Source organism: Acomys russatus, chromosome 28 (assembly GCF_903995435.1).
Source record: "Acomys russatus chromosome 28, mAcoRus1.1, whole genome shotgun sequence".
NCBI classification, from domain to species: Eukaryota; Metazoa; Chordata; class Mammalia; order Rodentia; family Muridae; genus Acomys; species Acomys russatus.
The window spans coordinates 34,466,957-34,488,797 of record NC_067164.1 but is presented as its reverse complement, the minus strand read 5'-3'; the positions used below and the strand labels follow the sequence as shown (position 1 = coordinate 34,488,797).

At 44.7% G+C, this 21,841-nt stretch overlaps 1 protein-coding gene across 1 annotated transcript in view; it reads right to left on the bottom strand.

Annotated features, from left to right (window-relative positions):
* Lrig3 (leucine rich repeats and immunoglobulin like domains 3) overlaps positions 1-20,207 on the bottom strand; it is a 48,868-nt gene extending 28,661 nt beyond the window's left edge. The window contains exons 1-3 of the mRNA XM_051170215.1: positions 19,789-20,207; positions 14,220-14,291; positions 13,947-14,021 (exon numbers count right to left, since the gene is read on the bottom strand). Coding sequence (XP_051026172.1) covers positions 13,947-14,021; positions 14,220-14,291; positions 19,789-20,024 — 383 coding nt within the window. The 5' untranslated portion in view covers positions 20,025-20,207. The remainder of the gene's footprint in view (positions 1-13,946; positions 14,022-14,219; positions 14,292-19,788) is intronic.
* Between the last annotated feature and the right edge of the window lie 1,634 nt (positions 20,208-21,841).

Below are 21,841 nucleotides of genomic sequence, written 5' to 3'. Positions count from 1 at the left end.
CTCAGTTTTCGTAATTGTTTTTTTTTTTTCCCCCTGTATCTTTGGAAATCCCTTCCCTTCAACTTCTGTCGGTGTCTTTTGGTGGAACTCAACTCACACAGGAACCTGCTTCCTAGAGCAATATTACCATTTTTCACCATCTCCTGTTCTGCTCTCCATCCCTTTGTCCTTTCATTTGTTCTGGGAGAATTTTTCAACTTTCTCCCAGCACATTTATTTCTTTGTTAAAATGACCTACATTTCTTCCTTCTTTCTTTTTTCTTTTCTTTCTCTCTCTTTTTTTGTTTTGTTTTGTTTTGTTTTGTTTTTGAGACAGGGTTTCTCTGTGTAGCCTTGGCTCTCCTGGACTCACTTTGTAGACCTGGCTGGCCTCGAACTCACAGAGATCCACCTGCCTCTGCCTCCCATTGAAACGGCTCTTTCTGAGTTCTTATATTCAATATTACAGCTTGATAAATATTTGCATTTTCTTTTTTATATAATTAATTTACTTATATATTCACTTTGCATTCAGATTATAGCCCCTCCCCCCCCTCCTGGTCCCACCCTCCCTACCTCCCCCCATCCTCCTCCCCTGTTCCTCAGAAAGGGGGAGCACCTCACCACCCATGACAGCTCATCATGTCGAGTCAGGGCTGAGTGCATCCTCTTCCCCTGTGGCCCCAGTAAGGCAGCCCCACCAGGGGGTAGATCGAAAAGCAGACACCAGATATTTTCATTTTCAACTTTCTGAATATTCCCTGTGTATATTTTCACCGGGTTCTTCTGTTTCTTTAGCTTGAGCAAGTCACCTTTTGTCCCCAAAGAGAGCAAATCTATTTCTCTGTTTAGTGTCTCCAGGTCCCTTACTTTCATTTGTTTCAGACTCTGCCTTCAAAAGCAGCAGGTATTCATTCATATTTTCTAAATAAGTTCTTTAAAAAACAATCTTACTGGCATTCGGGAGGCTGAGGCAGGAAGATACTGAGTTCAAAAGCCATTCTGAGCTTTGCAGTAAGGCTTTAATCCCAAAAACCAAAAACCAAACCAAACCAAACCAACCAAACTAAAACAAAACAAAACATCAGAAATGAGGAAGGGGTAGCTGTAGCTAGCTAGGGTGGTGGAATTCTTGCCTCACAAGCACAAAGCTCTGGATTTGGGCTCCAGGACCACATACATAAATCACAGTGGTACCCGCCTTTAATCCCCGTGCTCGGGAGATGAAACCAGGATGAGCGTAAGTCCAATATCACCCTCACATCTATAATGAGGGTGTCCAGGGCCACAGGAGACCCTGTCTCACAGAGAAAATAGGGAACATACATACGCTTACTAAAGACTTCAGGTAGACAGACAGGTTGTCATGTAGCTGAATGATAGCCAGCCACATAGGTGACAGAGGAGCGATGCTAGGATGGCCCTCGGGGAGGTTCTCCTTGCAAACCCTCAGGCTCCAGCATATGGGCTTAAGCATGGTTGTCTCCTGAGAAGAGACGATGTAACCTCAGCATTAATGTTTGACTCAGTTTCCCTGAGTCAGTGACAAAGCCCTCCATCCCACCCAAACTCCAAAGACTCCGCTCACATTGTCTTCCTAAGAAACTTGCACTCCTGTGTGTTAGCTTTTTCTTTTTTTAAGTCCTATGGGGCACTTTCACCTTTATAGGTTTTGAATTCCTGGAATATCCTGAAGATGGGCGGCATACGCACATGTGTGTACACACATAGGCACACACACAGTAGCCTTCCCTTTGCCGGGGGTGGGGGGATCTCCTCCACTTTCTCCTTACTTAAGTTTATGATTTATCCATTTGCTTGCAACCTTTTTTATGAGGTTTTCATTTGGCCTGTTGTCTTTTTTTTTTTTTTTTTGGTCCTGATGGTGTTTACATTGGGCGTTTTCTTTTTCTTTGTCTTATTCCTTTCATTTTAAGGTGGCTACCTTCAACAGAGAGGACATGAGGAATGAATGTGCCCAGTGTAACATGCTTAACACATGTCTTCTGCGGTCATTCAATCAGTAACACCACATTTACGTTTTCCTTAACAGTGAGCAAAATATTTACCATTAACTCTGCTTCCCCCGTATGAGTAAACTGTTTTATTGGTCCATACAAGGAACTGTCACTTAATAATAAAAGTGAGAGAGCGCCACTGCTCGAAACCACAAGTAAACAACCAGATGTCACAGAGGGATTAATTGTGCATATGTGTACACCAGGCTGAATTAATTCTATTTTATTTAGTTCACAGAGCCACAGGCAGAGAACATCACACAGAGTATCTTGGTCTCACTGGTCCCTGTGGAATGTGGCAGTTATGCTCCTACAGGCAAGTGTGCTCACACCCCTGCTCTCTGTGTGCACACTGGCATTGAGCTTAGAGATTCTTATCATTACAGAGGCGCTACTGAGTAGGATGGTCAAGCCTTACGCCATACAAGAAAGGGGCAGGAGCATGTTAGACTAGAGATAGAAGGAGCCGTGAATGGAGGCACGTGCCTGTAGTGCAGCACCGAGAAGCCGCTGGTGAGAGCTAGGCCTACAGAGGGAGAGTGTGTCCCAACAAATAAGCAATAACAAATGACAAATGATGGACAAAAGGGTCTATTTAAAACAAAACAAAACAAAACAACAAAAACAAACAACAAAAAACCCCAACAGCTTACTGGGTGTTTCCTCCCCACCACAGGGAGGTAAGTAAGTTCTAGCAATGACAACCATAGAGCTCATCTCCCTGGGAAGGGAGCTCACCAGAATGAGCTGCTGCTCCAGATGTGCTTCATGGAGAGACACAAGGATCACTTTCAGGGATTCTTTTTGTTTGTTTGTTTGTTCCCACAGAGGAAAATGCCTCTTCTGACAATTACAATTGTGCACAGGCATTAATGATAAATGAAAAGTTATATATCATATCATATAAAACATATCAAACTGGCTTCTAATTCTTTGCAAATTGTCTTTGATAACTACATGGTGTGGTGAGTAAGAAAAAAGACAGATTCATTCAGCGTACTTTCTATGTGCCCAAATCTGTAAGCATTTTTTTTTTTTTTTTTTTTTTTTTTTTTTGCCAGTTGACACTAGGCCAGTGTCATGTGTGGGTTTACAAAGAAAAAAGTGACCAAATTCAAAGGATTCTCTCTTTCTCTCTCTCTCTCTCTCTCTCCCTCTCCAGACATACGCATATATGTGTATTTATATGTATTCATTTTGGCTATTCTATATTATATTTCTTTGCTATAAACATTTAAATTGCTCAAACACAATAAAACTGACAGTTCACAAATAAATACCAAATTTATCCTTTGCTGTATGGTGCCTGAAGTGTTACTTCCATTCTACCTTACTCTACAGAGCACTCTATCTTCCGGCGGAAGCTACCCACAAGGAAATGAGACAGCCAGGCAGGTGGTATTAAGGCTAGGAAGGTGTTTGCATTTATAATTGCCTTCCCTTTCAGGTTTTGAACTTAAGCAACTTTCATCCAAAGAGAGAAGAGGCCCTGTTGGTTACAACATGGCTTCATTGTTTTGTTCACCAAATGAAGAGTCCTGAACCTCTGGCCTTCAGAAGCCATCAGAGAAACTTAAGTAAGAAAAAGAAGAGGCAAAAGTGACTAGACCAGAATAGAAGTGCGTGTTGAATCTTGCCTCCCCAGTCGTGGAAAGCTAACTGGCTGGGACTTTGTTTTGTCTGTCTTGGCAGAACAAGCCTCCCTTGGCATAGAGATGCTTCCTGGTAGAAACTGTCTCAGTGCCTCGCAGTGGGGAGGAGTCGGCAGAGATTCTGGTAGGACAAACTCAAGGCAATGGAAGAAGATTTTAGGGTCTTCAGGAAAGACCACTGGGGAAAGACTGTGCAATAGGTCACTCCTTTCAAATCTAAAACTCTTATTTTGAAGGGAGAAAAAAAAATCCTCAAGTTTAAGAGGTAAAAACAAACTTCAACAGATGGAAGGACAGAAAGGCTGTGTGAGTATCTAGGAGCAGGCCATCCGTTCTTGTCTTTATCCACCCAACAAACGCATACCGAGTACTTCCCTTGTGCTAAACACTGTCACGCAAGCGTGTCATAACGGATATAAAAATAGAAATGGTATCAGTTTGGGGAGGTTCCACTTTGAAGAGGAAAACAGACACATTTAAAATCACAAATACAACTAGAAGAAATATGTTCTCAGATACACTTCAGAATGTTAACGTGGCTGGGTATGGTGGATCAGGCTTTTCTCCCAGCCTTCAAGAGGCAGAAGCAGACAGATCTCTATGAGTTCTTGGCTAGCTTGGTCTACATATCCAAGACTATGTAGTGAGACCCTCTGTCAAACAAACAAGCAAGCAAGCAAGCAACCAAATCAGCTAACTGATCAAACAAACAAACTCCGAAACAAGTGGAGCCTAAGCGGAGGCACAGGAAGAGCAGAGAACAGAGTGATCATGCCACAGAGGTCAGACAAACACGAAGAGACCGGGACGGAACAACACGCCCATCCCTGGATCCATAAAAGGACTCCAGAGACTGTCCAGCTTGAAGAGAGGTTGCTAAGCCCTGTGCATCTAGACAAAAAGTCCACTTTTGACCGAATGAGCCACATAGAGAACTGAAAGCTCTTAAAAGCCACGCTGATGATGATAAACACATATTTCAAACTCAGCCATTCTAAGCAGGGAACTGAAAACCCAGTAAGTCTGTATTCTGGGGACAGGCTAGTTAATGAGTAAACAGGACCGTAAATTCACATCTCCGAGCATAGCAAATTCGCTTATGTTCAAACTGTATACAGACACTTTAAAGTCCAATAAAAGAATACCACGTAAGGTATTAAGATGCTTATGTGTTTATTTTGTGGGACTTTCACTCCATGAACGCAACAGTGTCTGGTTTCCATGCATGGGAGAAGGATAGAGCCTCTAAAGCAAGACTCTTTGCATGCGAGAAGCCACTAGTCCATTCATCCACCACCAGGACAGCATGTGCTTGGAGAAGAATTCTGCAGTGAAGTCAGTCAAATTCCATCGTCTCCCCCACAGCCAGATGTGGGCAGGCACCGGGGATGGTTTGTGCTCACTTAACCAAACAAAGCTTGTTGATTCCCCTTAGAGACCTATGTTTTACTTTTGGCTAAAGTTGATCCTCAAGTTTCTTAATTAATATGACAAACTGGTGATCTCTTTTCAAATATTGACTTATGAAGGTTCTGGTTAGGACAAGTATTTGTGCCTTTACCACCTAGTTATAAAATTACTCAGGTACCTTACTACTTGAATTTTTCATAATGCTTGTCCTCCCATATGCAACTTGATTTCTGAGCTGCAAACCTACTAAAATCACCGACGTGATACCTAAATGCTACACAGTAAGCATGATGACGTCTTCACATACAGTCAGTATCACACAACCCAGCAAGTGCACCTTCAGTGAATCCCAACTAATCCAAGGGTCTGGTTTTGGAATGCATGAGAACTGTGTAATTAATATGGGGTTGTAGTCACTAAATAACAGAACACATATTTATTTCTCCAGACGTAAGATAGGGTGACATCTCAGCAAAAACATCAAAGGTGGAAATACTTTAAGTTAAAATGCATTTAATAGCAAATATAAATTAATGGCCATCCAAGCTTAGTTTGAGCCTACCTTAAACACGGTCAAACATATATTCACCTATAGACAGACAAAACCATTACCAGAAGGCCCATTTTACAACTAGGTGGCGTCTTATGTAACTTACTGTATGTACTGAAAGCAGGAAGCCGGGTCTTTGTAACGGTACGCTCTTAAAACACTGTTTAGCCTAAATACTGAGTTGGAACTCTATAAATTGATTGTTTTGTTCCACCCCGTGCACAGCCCAGAAGCCAACACTTGTGCCACTCCCAGAGATAAACAACCTTAACATACCCCGGGACTCAGAATACAGAATGGCCATAGGATCTGTGGATGGTAGGTATGTCACAAGTGTTGGTTTGCAAAGCCACAGATGACACTTGATTTTGAGATATAGACATACAGAGAGACAGACAAGACACACACACACACACACACACACACACACACATACATGGGGGGGGGGGCAGGTTCTGCACTCTATCCTGTTATTCTGCTCCTTAGAAAACCAAAAAGTTAAGAGCTTGTCCAAACCAGCCAATAAGGAAGAACGTCCATGAGTTCATCCTACCAAGTTATCCACATTTTGTCCCTGGGATTAACGCCCTGTCTAGGTAGCGGTTTCTGCATCTGAAGCCTGGGATACCTATAACCCTGCAGTCATCGCCTCTCTCTGATGGGCTTTACCAGGTATCCTTTCCACTGTTCAGAGCCCCGTACAGCACACATCAAACCCTCTTTTTCTTTGCTCTCTGTCACTTAGCATAGGACTGACTTTGTTATTGGGGTTAAAATTCATCATATAAGCACAAATTTAGGCTATAAATGTTGAGTTATTACTGTCTTGTGCTATGTGTTTTGTTTTTAGGTGTTTTTTTTTTTTTTTTAAACCAATGACAGTAAGCTCGAGTTTTACTGTTAATTCACTCTGAATATAAAATGCACTATCTCTCCCACATCTACTATTACCAAGCTAGGTTTTAATTTCCACCTCTCTCCTGTGACCCTCATGTTCAACAATCTACATTGGCCCCCTGCCCTAGGCCTGTGGCCCTGAGCTAAGCCCGCAGCGTACTGTAACTGCTGCAGCTGTGGCTGCTGGAGCTCCTTGGGCCCTTTCAAGTGTGGAGTGCCATTTGATGCTCTGTAGATGGTCAGGCATCTCTGACCATTGATACAGATAAACCAAGGAGAATTAATTAAGTCTGCCTAAGGTCAGACACGCCATTCCTGTGAGCCAGATCCAGGCCTGTGTCCCCATGCGCAGCCCTAGTCTCTCCTACTCCAGAGGGCTCCAGGTGCCTCTGACACACTCAGATGCTTCAGGAATGCTTTCTACACAAATGGAACCAACCCGCATTGCTATGACATGTGGCCAGTGCTACTATAGGCTACACACCCTAAACCTGTAAGAGTTTCAAAACTGAAATTAAAAAAAAAAAAGAGGTCTCTGTGGTGGATAGCTTCAGTCAACTATAGGTGCCCAGGAGTGAAGAACACACACCTCCTGAGTGGAAGGCCATCTGAGAGGATGTCTGCAGACAGGGTTAACTAAGGAGGAGAACTTGGCCATGTATGAAGGCAGTACCATGTCATGTGGAACAAAACGGAAACTGCTTGCTGCTCCACCAGGCTCTCCCTGACATGACAGACTCAAGCCCCAAAATCAAAGGTGACCCTTCCTTCCTTGCTTCTGGGTAGTCTGTTACAGGGACAAAAGAGACTGGCTATCACCATTCAAGGCAAAAGTCCCTGCCCCCCACACCAAGGACCCACACTCCTGCCACACAGTGCTAGCTTTTGTAGTGTCTCTGTGGCCTACGACCTCACACCAAGGGAAGAGTGTGCCTCCAACACACCTCAGGTACAACAGGCCATCGAAGATGCGATGGACCCCCACACTGCCCGCAGTAGGTTAAGAGGTCAGCAGTGGAGAGACGCATGCGCCATCAGTCATCCTTAAACACAGCTGAGGACTTTGTACAGCGTCTCCCTCCCTCACCTCAGGAATCCAATATGGCTAGGTTTTTTTCAGAACAAGACTGTTGGGGGGGTGGTCTCATGTATTTAATACTAATTATTGCTTGCTGTCTGTGTGACCCACCTTTTGCTTAATAAAAAGCCATCCCACCTGGGCAAGGCAGAGGAGATAGGTGGGGCTAGGAGAGAAAGGAATTCTGGGAAGAAGAAAGACCGCCAGGAGGTGGAAGGAGAGAGACCTGAGGAGAAGAGAGGAAGGTCGCCATGGGTTAGCCGGAGGAGAAGCACATGGCCGGTGGCGTGGGTGGAGAATCTGGCCCAGATGAAGAACATGAGCAAGTATATGGGATTACGGATGGGAGGTAGCTTGAAAGAAGTTATTGGAAGCAGATGGCATGGGATTGAGGCAGGGATCCCATGCCTGAGGCGCTACTATGAAAAGTAGTTTAGAAGATTGATACCTGCCCTGCCCCAGGTTAACTAAGGCTATTTTAAAATATAACAAGTGTCTGTGTCTTGATTGATGGTTAGCCAGGCCTACAGATAATATAGATAATACAGATAATTTTATAAAACAATACAAGACAGCTCAGTTTTGTGGGGGGTGTGTGTGTGTGTGTGTGTGTGTGTGTGTGTGTGTGTGTGTGTGTTGCCCAACACCAACACTCTGGGTGACTGACAAAGGCAAAAGAGGAGACCATGGAGTTCCCTCTTGCTGCTTACTCTATGACAGGCTCTCACTTTAGAGTCATATAATGAATCCTGAGCGACTTAAATTGCTTCTCTTATTCTTTTTAATTTGGTCTTTTTAATTAGTGTTATTGCTGTTGATATAATTTATTATTATTACTTTACCAAGTGTGCACAGTTGAACACTGTAAATATTTAGCCACAGGTTTAGGCTATGTGCATACAAAATCTGTCTGAATTATTCTAGTGCACATGGCTTTCTATAAATAGCCCCTAATTCATACGTTAATTAAGCTGACCATAGCTATATACCGAGCCACAGAAGTCTCCAGATATAGAGCAGAGCAGTAGAAACGAGGTGATTTGATCACTGGGTGACAGCTGGGTATAAGAGGCAAGGTGCACGAGGCAGAGCAGGCCGAGATGAGCTCCAGACTCTCGTATGGACTGTGAGGCCCTCGCTGAACCTCACCGGCTCAGTGAACCCTGCTCTCTCTGCACCCCCCCCCAACTCTTTTACATTTTTATTTGTTTATTGTGGTGAGAGGTGCCACAGCGAGCAAGAGTGCACTTACGGAAGCCATAGGATGATTTGTGGCCATCGGTTCTCTTTCTACCACATGGGTTGTGGGAAACGAACTCAAGTCCTCAGGCTTGGCAGCGAACGCCCCTGAGCAACCTCACCGGCCTTCTTTGACCATGCCCACCCCTCAGACCTTCTTCCCTACTTTATTTTTCTCTTCAGGATCTGCCCCCCTCCTCCCTATGCCCCCACCCCTCTGCACCCCACTTGGACAACTCTTATTCTATTGCCCTTTCCTGCTTCCATGAGGTGAGAGACTCCTGCTTTGTGGCAAGGATTTCTGTCTGTTTTGCTCATTGCTGACCTCTGGCCCTTAGAGAACTGTAACTTGACACATAGTAGGACTCTGTCAATATTGTCCTTTCCTGACCACTTCAAAGGTCAGCCTCCGGGGCTCAATAGTCATACCTTTATCAGGAGCAAAGCCACCTTTGCCTTTGAAGTTGGCTTACCTATCGGTTCCCCTCTGCCCCCACCCCTTGCTAGAATGAGGTTCCGTCAGGGGCAATTTGTAGCCTCTTCCATGAAACAGACTCTCACATATAACATGTATTCACCACATTCTAGGTGAACGAATCATCTCCCTCCCCATAGCCCTTCACCTGGTGTGTACTAGACAGATGGCTTTCCTTGCCGACTCTCCGCAAATCCCCACTATGACTCTGGAAGACAGGCACAGCTATCAGTCTCATTTTAAAGAAGAGAACCCACACAGAAAGACATGCTGGGGGCGGGGCCTCCCGCTGGGGGTAGGGGGCAGTAATGAATCCAGGACCATGTGATTTGAGCTTTGTTTTTTTTTTTTTTTTTCCTCAGTGAGGCTGAGGATGCCTTGCATACACACACAGCCAGCCAGCACTCTACTGCTGGCCTATCCACTCAGCCTTGAGCTTTACTTTTAACAAACTTTCTCGTGGCATGGCCGTCCACAGACCAGGGCAGTCACCACCCTTCTGTTCTGCAGAAGGGGTAGCTGTCGCCCATCTCCAAGCCACTCTCTACACTGATGCTAGACTGAGGTTTTCAAATATTACATTTGGTCATCATGCTTTTACAGAACTCTTTGATGGCTTCTTACTGAAGCTCATGTTTTGAAGCAAAGTTAGGCAGTAGCTATAAAAAACATTGCTGGGAGGTGGGTCAATCTGTAAAGGGCTACACAGGAAGACTTTGAGGCTTTCTAGCCAGCCCGTCTAGCTAAATTAGCGAACTCTAGGCTCACTGAAAAAAAGGTAACTATGTCATCTTGACTGTGATGCTGGCCTGACTGTTATTTCAGAAATATTTACGTCAGAACTGATCAGAACCCAGAGGACAGATATGTTACAACAGACCCTCCTGGTCTTGCCCCAACCCACCAACTGAGACTCTTAGGAATGAGGTCACAGCATGTTCATTTTAACTCCAGGGCCACCTCTGACAACTGCTTGACTTAACTCTTTTCTTCTCTAGGACACATGGCAAATGTCTCCAGGTCAGGCAGTACCATTTAAACCACCAATATCAAGACCAAGACCTGAGCAGCTTTATTTATCCACCATGTTTCACAAACCAAAGTTCCCTAACTCGTGCTGCAGTTTTCAAATGTGCTTGGGACATGGCTAAGTCATGCCATATCACATAAAGCAGAGACAATACGTGGCCATGACTTTTACTTTGAGACGGAATCATCCTGAGGATTATTCCATTTCTAAAACCAAAACAAAACCAACCTAGCTACAGCTACACAATGTTTGGAGAAAGAGAGAAAAAAAAAATCAAGAAATAAAACACACACAGAGAGACTGGAGAGAGGGCTCACAGGTTAAGAGTACTGGCTGCTCTTCCAAAGGTCCTGAGTTCAATTCCCAGCACCCACATGGTTGCTCATAGCCATCTATGGTGAGTCCGGTGCCCTCTTCTGGTGTGCAAATATTATATGCAGGCAGACTACTATATACATAATGAATAAATAAATCCTTTTTTTTAAAGGCACACACACACACACACACACACACACCATACCTTGCACCAGCAGAACGTCCGTGAACTCTGAGTGACCTATTCAGGTGTTTCACATACTAAAAGATCCGCTGTCATGTCTGAGATAAACACTGTGAAGAGGATGTTCAGGTCTCTCCAGCCAGCATGCCAGGCCACTCATGTTTTACCAGGCTTCAGCAGAGCCGGTCTGTATTCGTCTTTGGACACAGGATGCCATTTGGCCCATCATCAGCTCTTGCCTCCTACAACTACAGTCAGTCATCCCTGAAGCTACTCCAACTGGGCAGGCCCCATGGCACAGCATGACAGCATGAAGCTGGTGTGTTAAATCTGTGTTCTTACAACGCATAATAAACACAGTGGATATATATGTGTGTGTATATATATATCACAGATATGATTTTGTAGATTGTGAGATCCTTAAATATGTCTTAGCAAGACTCCAACGAAGTTTTTGTTTGTTTGTTTTATATCACATAAATAGCCCCCGGGGGGGGGTGTTTTCTTCCAAACAATTCAGAATTTTTAAAAAAGCAAAAAATCCCTGGTAACAAATGTCAAACAATTTTAGAAACTACTTTTTAAAATGCATTTTAGATATCATGTGAAGGAGCTATCAAAACTGAGTTACTTCCTGTGGCTTAAGACATTCTTTTAAATTTCAAAGATGTATTTAAAAATACTGATATTTAGTGGAGATTACTTTCAAGGGCTTCTCTACAAAGGAAAATGTTCTCTCTACACACTATGATACAGAAGACACAGATGCTTTAGAAATGGCTACATATTGCAACACTCAGAAGGGCCCTCAGGAGAAAATAAAACCTTTGTAGAAAGAAACTGCCAGAGAGGTAAAATGTTCAAGACCATCCATGGACATAAAAACTATTTTCTCACCCTCCTCCATATTGTATAGCAGGCTCCTCACATAAACCACCACCCACAGGGGTTTCCTAAGCAATTACTGGGCCTCTCGTTATGTGAGAAGAACGAAACAGCGACTGCCCAGATGTACTATGATGGATGAAAGGGAAAGGAAGTGAGATTATTGAGGCTAATTTGACCCACAGCCTCACTACAGCCAAACACATACTGACACAGCATGTGCAAGACTCATAACGTCTCCTGTGTCGTTCCAGCCTTTAGCTTTCTAGCTACAAGTGATAGCATTCAGAGGTGTTACCACAGCTATTTAGTTCCAAAGGGAATTTCATAACTTCCTTGCGCTGTGCGCTCTCAGGCTTTCGACTCTACTCCAGGCTACTACCCCACCCTACCCAGAGTGAAAACCACAGTGCAGACCCACAGCCGCCAGGGTTCCAGGCTCTTAAGCATGTTGATAGAATCTGCCAAAACACAGGACAAAGACGACAGGATAAAGAGAGGTTTTAAAGAGCCCTCTTGGTCAGTCAAAAATAACTCTCGATGCTGCAAGATGCCTTCCACCCAGATGCCAATAAAACATGAAGAAAATAGGTATTAATACTAATATAAAAACTTTTTTAAAAAAAATTCAGTGTTTATTTGACAAATACCAAGAGCCCTTTCTTTCATTCACCTCTGGTTTTGATCTGTGGAGAAACGACATCCTATCAAATGCCACTTAGTTCTTATTCAGACAGAAGAAAGCAGACACTGCGGCTGCAGGGTGACTCGGCTGACCTGGGCCTTCAGTAAAAACAAACCACTATAAATCACCAGATGTAAGCAATTGGAGAGCGATCATTTTAATTAATTGACCAGCTTGCCTGAAATTTACTGTGTAACTTCAACTCTCCCAACACCCTTACTAGAAAAAAAACAAAACAAAACAAAAAACAAAAAACAATGGTGGGATTTTATCAAGTTGTTTAAAGAACATGTTTTAACTTTAGAGACAAGTAAAAACTTTAATTACTCAAGATCAAAATGGGAAATGGCTTTAACTTTAGAAATTAATCCTGAAGCATATGAAATGCTACTTTTAAATCCTGTAAGGACAAGATGGTCCCAAAACTGATCTCAAATACACGAATATAAACATTATCTGCACTGAAAATACAGGAAAGCTGACACATTTTTAAATGTATCCAAAAACTTTGCAGACTAACATTTTGACTTCACTTACTGCTTCAGTTACCTAAGTGAACATTTTCAGTTGGAGTTTCTAGCTCTGATTCCCATACCAGGAGCCATACGTACAAGGGAGATAGCCCACGTGAAAGGCAGACACAGCTACTGACCAGACCCTATTCAATTCCCAGCACCTGCATCCAGCAGCTGATGACTGCTCCTCAGGATCCAGTGCCCTCTTCTGGATGCTAAGGGCACCTGTACTCACTCACATGCGCACAAATCCGCATACACACATAAGCTAAAACTCAAGACCATGCCTCACTGGCAAACTGCCAGCTCCCATTAACCTTACACGTAAGTCTGATCATTTTCTACGAACACTGCCATAATATTAGCACCGCCCACAGTTCCCATGACAACCACTGGGCAATGCCAGAATTTAAGTTCTGGTCTACAGAAAATAACCAAAGCTCAAAGTAGTTTCTTTGGATCCTGGATGCCAAGGTAGCAAAGACAGCGGAGTGTAAAGCATGCTTGTTGTAGGATGTTTGAGGGAGTTGTAGTTTAATACACTGCCTAGGAAGCAAGCTCTGGGTTCCATCCCCAGCACCAAAATACACACACACACACACACACACACACACACACACACACAAGACATAGAAGTGAAAGCAAGTTAATCTATCTCTAGATTAGGCCTCTTGGCCTTCTTTATTATGCCATGGGAAGGGTATTCATAAGAAGTGCATGCTAGTCCATACCAAGCAGTGGTTCTCAACCTTCCTAATGTTGCAACCCTTTAATACAGTTCCTCATGTTGTGGTGACCCCAAGCCATAAAATTATCTCATTGCTACTTTGTAACTGTAATTTTGCTACTGTTATGAATCAAAAGTAATTATCTGACATGTGACACACACACACACACACACACACACACACACACACACACACACACACAGCTGCCCTGCAAAGGGTTCAAGACCCACAGGTTGAGAACCTGGATATAGCTAGCACCTCTCGCTCCTAGAAGCATATATGGAAATGATGCTGATATTCACTTACAAGGAGAGTTGTCTAATCCTTGCAGAGACTGGCCCCAGGTTCGGAATGGTCTCCAATTCATTGTTGTTCAGCTTCCTGTGAGTGTCAAAAAGAACAGAAAAGGCTATGTAGGCCATCTGAAATCCGAAGACACGAAAACACTGCATTATTTAAAGACATCACTCAAGTTAAAAGTCTGAAGGAAGTTCTTATAATCCAAAGGTTCATCCTAGGAAATGGTCCAAGGGGGACAAATTTTATGTAACCCTCCAATGGGAAATAAGTAGGACTCACACTTCTCGGAGGCTTGGAAGGTGGCTCAGAGAACTTGTCTGGATAAAAGATAATCTGTTGTGACTAAGGTCCCTGTAAGAAAACAAAAGTAATGTTACAAGTAGTTTCTTAAATGTCACTAATATTACTTAATGACCTACTAGGTAGAGCAGGGGTTTTGAATTCTCTCTCTTTCTCAACACCAGTGACAAGCAAAGAAATAATTGGACCATTCTGTCCAAAAATTAAATGGCAACCAAATGCCAAACTCACAACGACAAACTCTGAGAACAAAGTTGGTTTAAGAGGCTGGCAGACTCAAATACTTGAAGCCCACAAGCATTTTAAGAGATGTTTTTTGGCACATGGTAAACAGATCTTTGTGAACTGTAGTTTGCTTCACCCCTTCATCCCCTCCCTCCCAACTTGATACAATGACATCATAGACTATGAAAAGTGTCTAATTAGGCAGGTTACTGAAACAAGGACTCCGAAGAAACAGTTTATTATCACAAAATTAAGTACCAATGTCCTTACTCACTGTGCAAAGAGGACAGGGGTGGACATCCATGGGTATTTATTTGTTAAAAGGCTAGATTCCTAGTATGGTGTGCGTGTGTGTGTGTGTGTGTGTGTGTGTGTGTGTGTGTGTGTGTGTCTGCAAACACATCCCTGAATGTACAGGTTCGAAAGGATACTCGACAGCCTGAATCTTCTCTCTCAAGAACTCCTTCAATTTCAATGTCCAGTAACATAGCACACCATTTAAACCACACTGAGCATCTAAAAATGCAGGTCAAATGCTACGAGCACCCTGTGAACAGATTTTAGACACTAAAAGAAATGTGTGTTTTACTCAAAGGCTCAGTCACAGGTTGTCAACAATTCCCACAGACATCAAAGTGCTAAAAGTAACAAACCTTGGTGGATACAGTGTTCTGGGCTAAGAAGTCTACCCAGCATCAAGATTTGAAATGAGGAACAAAAAAAAAATCCAACAATTGTTTCAACACCCTGCCTACATGTAGCCAAACTAGTATAAGATAATTTTTCAGTGTTTAAAAGGAAGGTTTTTAAGTAAGCATCAGCCATGTTATACACAGCAGAATGTGCTCCCCCCAAACAACAGAAAAACAGAAATCACACCCAGAGAAAGTGTTGCTTCTTGCTTAACTGGCAATTCAAAATTAAAGATACTGTCATTCTCTGAGCTTTAAGCTCCGGTGTCCGAATTTCACCTTAAAACAAAATTAAAAAGGACTTGCAAAGATTTTATTCAAGCTCTGTTTACCTAAAGACCTACCAGACAGTAACAGACACGAGTTTTGTCCTGGTAGAGTTATAACATAAAGGGGAGGGGGGGGGGAATCTGGCTCAGTTTTAAACTATAAAAATCCTGCAATTACAACCACTGCTGTGCACGCTCACCACGCTGGCTGGAGCCAGACACTTTCCCTCACAGGCCAGCCCAAGTCCATCTGGAGTTCATCAAGGAAGCTGTGAGCCCAACAACTCACGTTAGCAGGCGAACTAAACCTGTGTGCTTTAGCACCCCCAGACAGTCACAGATTGCCCTTAAAACACAACCAAAAGGGAATCCTCCACCTGGGACTTTAGCCTCACTCCACAGACAGCCATTTGGACCTACTTAACGGAAGAATGCTGAGCCTGCCCCCAGCCCACCATTGTTTCCTGTGTTTGAAAGCACAGGGTGGGGGGGGGGGGCGGCAGCAATCTGGTATTTATATTTAATGCAGTCTATTTTCTTTTAAATTAAAAGAAAGAAAAGAAAAGCTAAGAACTGCTCTCTGCTCACTGGAAGGATTATTTCACTGGGAGATCTTGGGAGAAATGAGATTTGAGTGCTCAAAGTTTTCCACCAGTAATGGGATGAGATTCCCCCAACAAAAGACGTTAAACCGGGACTGGGCCTTCAGCCCAGTGCACATTCAGGGGACACTGGTTTCATGTCCTCCAGCAGGAGCTGGCAGCCATACATATTTCAGTTCTTCCAAATGCTTCCATCCTGAGCTTTGTATACTATTAAAACCACATTATATGTGGGAAGGGAAAACAAAACAAAACAAAACACTTTTTACTTCTGATGTGACTTTAACTGCTAAATACTTAAAGCCATGGGACTTTTAATTTACCTAAATTTAGATTTTAAAGTAATATACATTTCAGAAATAATTATCTTCCTTTTAGAAGGTGCCAAAAAAGGGGGGAAAAAAAGGTGTCACATTTTCCTGCATCTTCCTTATATTGTTCTAATGGCTGAGATACACTGACACTGCTGCCATGAGCCCAGGACAGAAACCACTCCATAGGCAGGGCAGATTCATCATTATCTGAAGGTCCATGAAAGAATAGCTTCCCCCAGGAAACTGTTTTAATAGACTCGGGTGTGATGAGGTAGACAGATGGGAAAGGTAGTGAGGTGCTAACTATTTATCCAGAAAGCCACCGGGCAAAGGCTTGGGGGGAAAAATCAAGCCCCCTGTATATGGTAGAGTCACCCTGAGTTTTATCAAGCCAATGAGCATATGTGAAAATTATCGAATTTTTACCACATTTGGTTCTGGCCATCATTTTCTTCTTTTTAAGCATTTGGAAATCTGACTTCCATTTCAAATTTGAAAACACAAATATGGCGTAGCTTCTTAATCAATCCCATGGGGGCCTGCCAAGCTGCTAACTCAGCAGAAATATGGAAAGCCGAAAAACAAAAAGGCAGGCTGTAGCTGTTTTAAAACCCTGACTCGTAAATCAGCCTGCTATGCTCGAGTTTTGGTCTGGAAAATATAGAGAAACAGCTGTGGAAACCATAAGGGCGATTGTTCCTTTCCCACTACCCCACCCGCCACCCCCAACCCCCGCCATAGTACTCTGTCCCCAAAGATTCACAACAGGCCAACACCAACACAGTCACACCAGCACAAAGCACCTCTCGGACTTTAGCCTCAAACCTGTGAAGAGCAGCTCAAACACTCCTGTGATAAGATAACTCATCTGAAATTCCAGCTAGAATTTAATAACACTTGAGGTTCCCGTTGGTATCAAACAATGACCCCTCCCCCCTTGCCTGCTTTGGCTAACAAGCCCCCCTCTTTAGCTTCAGAGGTCTGGGGACAGGCACAGAGCTCTTTGAGTGAGCTTCCAGCAGTTACTTTTTTTAACAGCCACTTCCATTAAAGAACTGCAGGTTCCTTCTGAAAGCGGAAACAAGTATGGCGTTATTATTGTTTAGCCCAACTATTTAGCTTTCCATACAAGGCGCTCCTGTGGCAATAAAGAAAAAACTGGATAGACGGGGAGGGACACACACACACACACACACACACACACACACACACACACACACACACACAGAGGCAGCACCAGAGACATTCCTAACTTGCAAATTCAACAAAGGAAACAAAAGACACACAGCATATTTTCCTCAACTTTCTCATTAAACTATCCCAAAGACAAACTTTAGCTCTGTTTAATGAGTCAAGGAAAGGAGAGCTAGAGCTGTGGTGAACACCACACATTTTGTACTCACCCCCTGATCTTGGAGGCATCTACTTAAGAGCTTTTGTAATTATGTAAGGTTTAACTAGCAGCAACTCACACCTCCTATTGCAGTGCCTCCAATAACAGGGGGTGGGGAACGCAATTGCATGTGTTTTTTTCTTTCTTTCTTTCTTTCTTTCTTTTTTTTTTCTTTTTCTCTTCTCTGAGGTGGAGAACAGGCCTCTAGAGCTTTGAGCACAAACAAAGGAAACACTGACAATAAAAGAACTTAAGACCACATGGTTTTGGTGACACCTACAAAGATGGTCAGAAGTCACACAAGTACAAGAATGGAGAGGCTGTTTCATGAGCGATCACAGCGGGGCTTCTGACAACCGACCGGGCGCTTATTTATACAAGTGGGATATATTTTCACATCCGTCTAAGGAATGTAGACTTGTATTGAGACAATTTACTACTGGCGGAAATGTAATTAAGGACTGTGCAAACCAAATAAACTGTAATTTGTTTTTAGTGTGCCACCAAATTATCTGCAAAACAAAATCCTAATTAAGTCAGCTCCCTTTAAGAAAGTTTAAATAGGTATTGAATTCCCCCTTTTGATTCGACGCAACCTCCTATCAAGGTCCACACAGTTTTCTGAGCTCCATCTAAGATCCGTGGGTCTTGACAATAGCACGATACTGTGCTCTGACAGCGTTCAATGAGCCACCTGTCACTGAGAAACTGCCACATAAAGTTAGCCTTACTAAGCGTTTAAAAGCACTCCAGGGGAACACAGTCTTGGTTTTCTCTCCCATCCCTATATTATCCATAGGCGTTCACCTCTAGGCACTCACATGTTCAGTTCCATATGTTGTCAATGGAGCCATTCTGCTTTCACGGATGCAGCAGCGTGACCCCCGCCCCCCAGGAGGCAATTGAACGGAATTAGCCACAACTAATTGAAAGTCTTGCTTTAGGCTCAAGTCTTTATCTCCTCCTTCGCGAGTAATAAAAGCTGCTACATCAGGCATTCCATAAGCAGCCATTAAATATCAATCCAATTCTCGTTAATTCTATTTCCTTATTAAACCGCCTTTCAAAACGAGCGTGTTGTTTGGTGGTCAACAGTTTATAACTGATTAAGGAATTTAGGTTGGCATCCTGGTTCAAAAGGGCCATTTCTTAAGCCGCCTGACAAAAGTTTCAGCCACTATTGTGAAGGCCTATGATTGTTTAAGAGCTGAGAATTTCTGCTAGGCCCAAATTTAACAATCTTTAACAATCTTAAGTATGAAGTGCAATTTGATTTCTTTTAAACGGAACAACTAATTTAAACACACACACATACACACACACACACACACACACAACATTTGCTCCTTTGTTTATGGCTTAAACACCCCTCCAATTTTCACAAAATTAGGGGTTGGGTAAGAATAAATAGAGTTGACACTTGTAAGGACTCCCATTTTCAAGTAAATTATATTTTCTTCCGTGTTCTTCCACACAGTTGGCAGTGGCTTCGGGTTTTCAGACTCCCCAGCTAAAATGTGCCAAACAGCACCCAGCGCTGGGCACTACAGATCTCGGTTCTGAAAACCTACTTCCTCCTTCGCGTATCTGCCTGATCAGCCTTCGCACCCAAACCTCTCACCCGAACCAAGACGCATTACAAAGTGGCCCCGGGAAGGAGGCTGATAGTCTGCTAAAGTGAAATTAAGCACAGGGGCTGGGGGGAGGGGGGTGTCGGTCCACTATAGCTTGAGCAAGGGGTTCTAAGTGAAAAGCGCGCATGCAATGGCCGTCTGGGGACAAGCAGAGACCATAACCACTGAGAAGCTACAGTTGGGCCAGATTCTACATAAACTAAGAAGAAAAGCTGCAAAGTCCAGAGTCTCACAGACCGTCTCCTGCGGCGAGCCAAGCGCCCACCTGCGCGGAGGTAGAGAGAGACAGTGTTGTCCCACAAGGCTCCACTTCTGGCCTGGGCGCCGTACACTGCGCCCTAAGCCCCGTGGGCGCTTCTCCTCGCGCAACCCTCGCCGGCGGTTCCCCTCCACCCCACCGGAATGATACAGATACTCACAGCCGTGCGACCCAGGCCGGGAGAGGATCGGGAAGGCGAACTAGCCGGCGGCGGCTGCAATCTAGCAGGTCTCCGAGGCAGTGGCAGGCGGCTGGGCACGGGCGCCGAGCAGCTTCCTCCGAGAGCTGCCCCGGCGCCCCGTGGCCTCCGCGCCCCGCCGGGTTCGCGCGCCCCAACCCCGCGCACAGCAGCAGCCCCAGCGCCGCCGCGGCCACTCGGAGCCCGGGAGCACCCATCGCCGCGCGCCCCGCCGCCTCCAGCTCGGCCTAGAGCTCCGCAGCCTCGCGCCCCACGACGAGCACGGACTCCCAGACGAGGCTGGACACGCCGATCTTGGCCGCGTGTTCCTCGCCGCTCAATCCTGGCACCGAAGGCCTCGCATGCCCGCGCTCAGCGGGAGAGGCAGCAACTAAGGGTGGCCAGCAGCGGCGCGGGCAGCCCGAGCGGCGTCCGCGAGCACGATCACCCGCAGAGAAACTTTTCCGCCGGCGGCGGGCTGCGGAGCGCGAAGTCCAGGCGCGGTGGAGCGGCGAGGCGGAGCGCGGAGGCGGGCGCGCGCCCATTGGCCCGCCTGGCACCCGCGGCCACGTGACAATAACAAGGCTCCAGCCCCGGGGCCGGCGCCCAGGAGAAAGTGGAGCTGAGATTGTAGGAAATTCCGAGTTACATTTTCCAGAGTCTGCAGCCAGAAGTCTCCGCTATGTCCTGGGAACCATAGATCAGATGGAAAGGAAGGGCAAGAGCAAGCCAGCGAAGGACTGAGCCGGCTGGTGCTCAAAGCCAGCTCAAAGTTACTGGGAGCGGGGGGGGGGGGGGGGGTGGGGGGGACGACGAAAATTTAGGGAGTACAGTTTTGGTGTTCCGAGGCCTTTCGATTGCAAGCGAAGGAACTGTGTAGATTATTATTCGCGGATGAAACAGTGGCTTTGATGAAAAGTTTTAATATCCGTGCCAGTGGGGTTTCTTATGACTATAAGTTGGATATATAATGTATATGGATGGTATAGGGTATATGATGTATTCGTATAGCCTGGAAGCCCAGCACTGGAACACAGAGTGAGGTAGGCGGCTCTATGAGTTTCAGGACAGCACAGTGAGACTGTCTCAAATGTATGTATGCGTGTGTGTGTGTGTGTGTGTGTGTGTGTGTGTGTGTGTGGAAGGATGGACAGACAGACAAGATAGACAGACATGACTTTTGAAAATGGTAGCTTGGTTTTTACAGTGGATGGAGTCAGAGGGAAACGATCTTTTAACAAACCCAGGTTGGCAATCAGATTCCAAGCAACAGCTAAGAGTAATAAAAGCAGTCAATAATACCTAGTGAGACCTTGAAAGAAAACAGACAAAATCACACATACCTTGTTCTACCTGGCTTTTGAGTGACTATAGATCTTGCCTGTCTGTGGGGTATACTGAGGGAGGAGATAGATTTCAAACTTCAAGACGACTCCCAGGGATGTCTGTCTGGACTTTCTCTGCAGGTAACCCCGGGCAGCAAGGTGTTGGAAATAGGGACCTCACAGATGCCATGCTGACCCCCTCCTCGGAAGGAAAATGGACCCCGAGGAGATACATAGTATTTTGTGGGGTGGCATAAACTAATTTTTTAAGGTTGCGTTTCTATAGGGTGCTTGGTACGTGGCGTCCGCCCACGCATGTCTGTGGCTGGGGCTGCGTGACAAGCTAGACGGTGTGGAATGAGATCGCTGGCGGACTTGAGACTTTAACCCCACGCTTAAGCGATTCCCACTGTAGCCAATCACCTGTGGAAGCGCTGCCATTCCTGGGGGAAAGGGGACGGTCTGAAGTTGACAGAGCCTAGCTCAGGTAAGCCATCCCCTCCCTTCCTTTCAGTCTGCCAGTAGCTCCACCATGTTTTAGAACAATGGACAAGACATAGTTATAATTATGGGACCTCGGTTTTGAATTGTGATTCTTTAGTCAGGCTATGGATTTTTTTCAGGTGAGTCTTGCTCAACTAATTCACATAAGGAAAACCAGGTTTGCTGCTCTGACTTTTTTTTTTTTTTTTTAAAGAAGAGGGACGTCG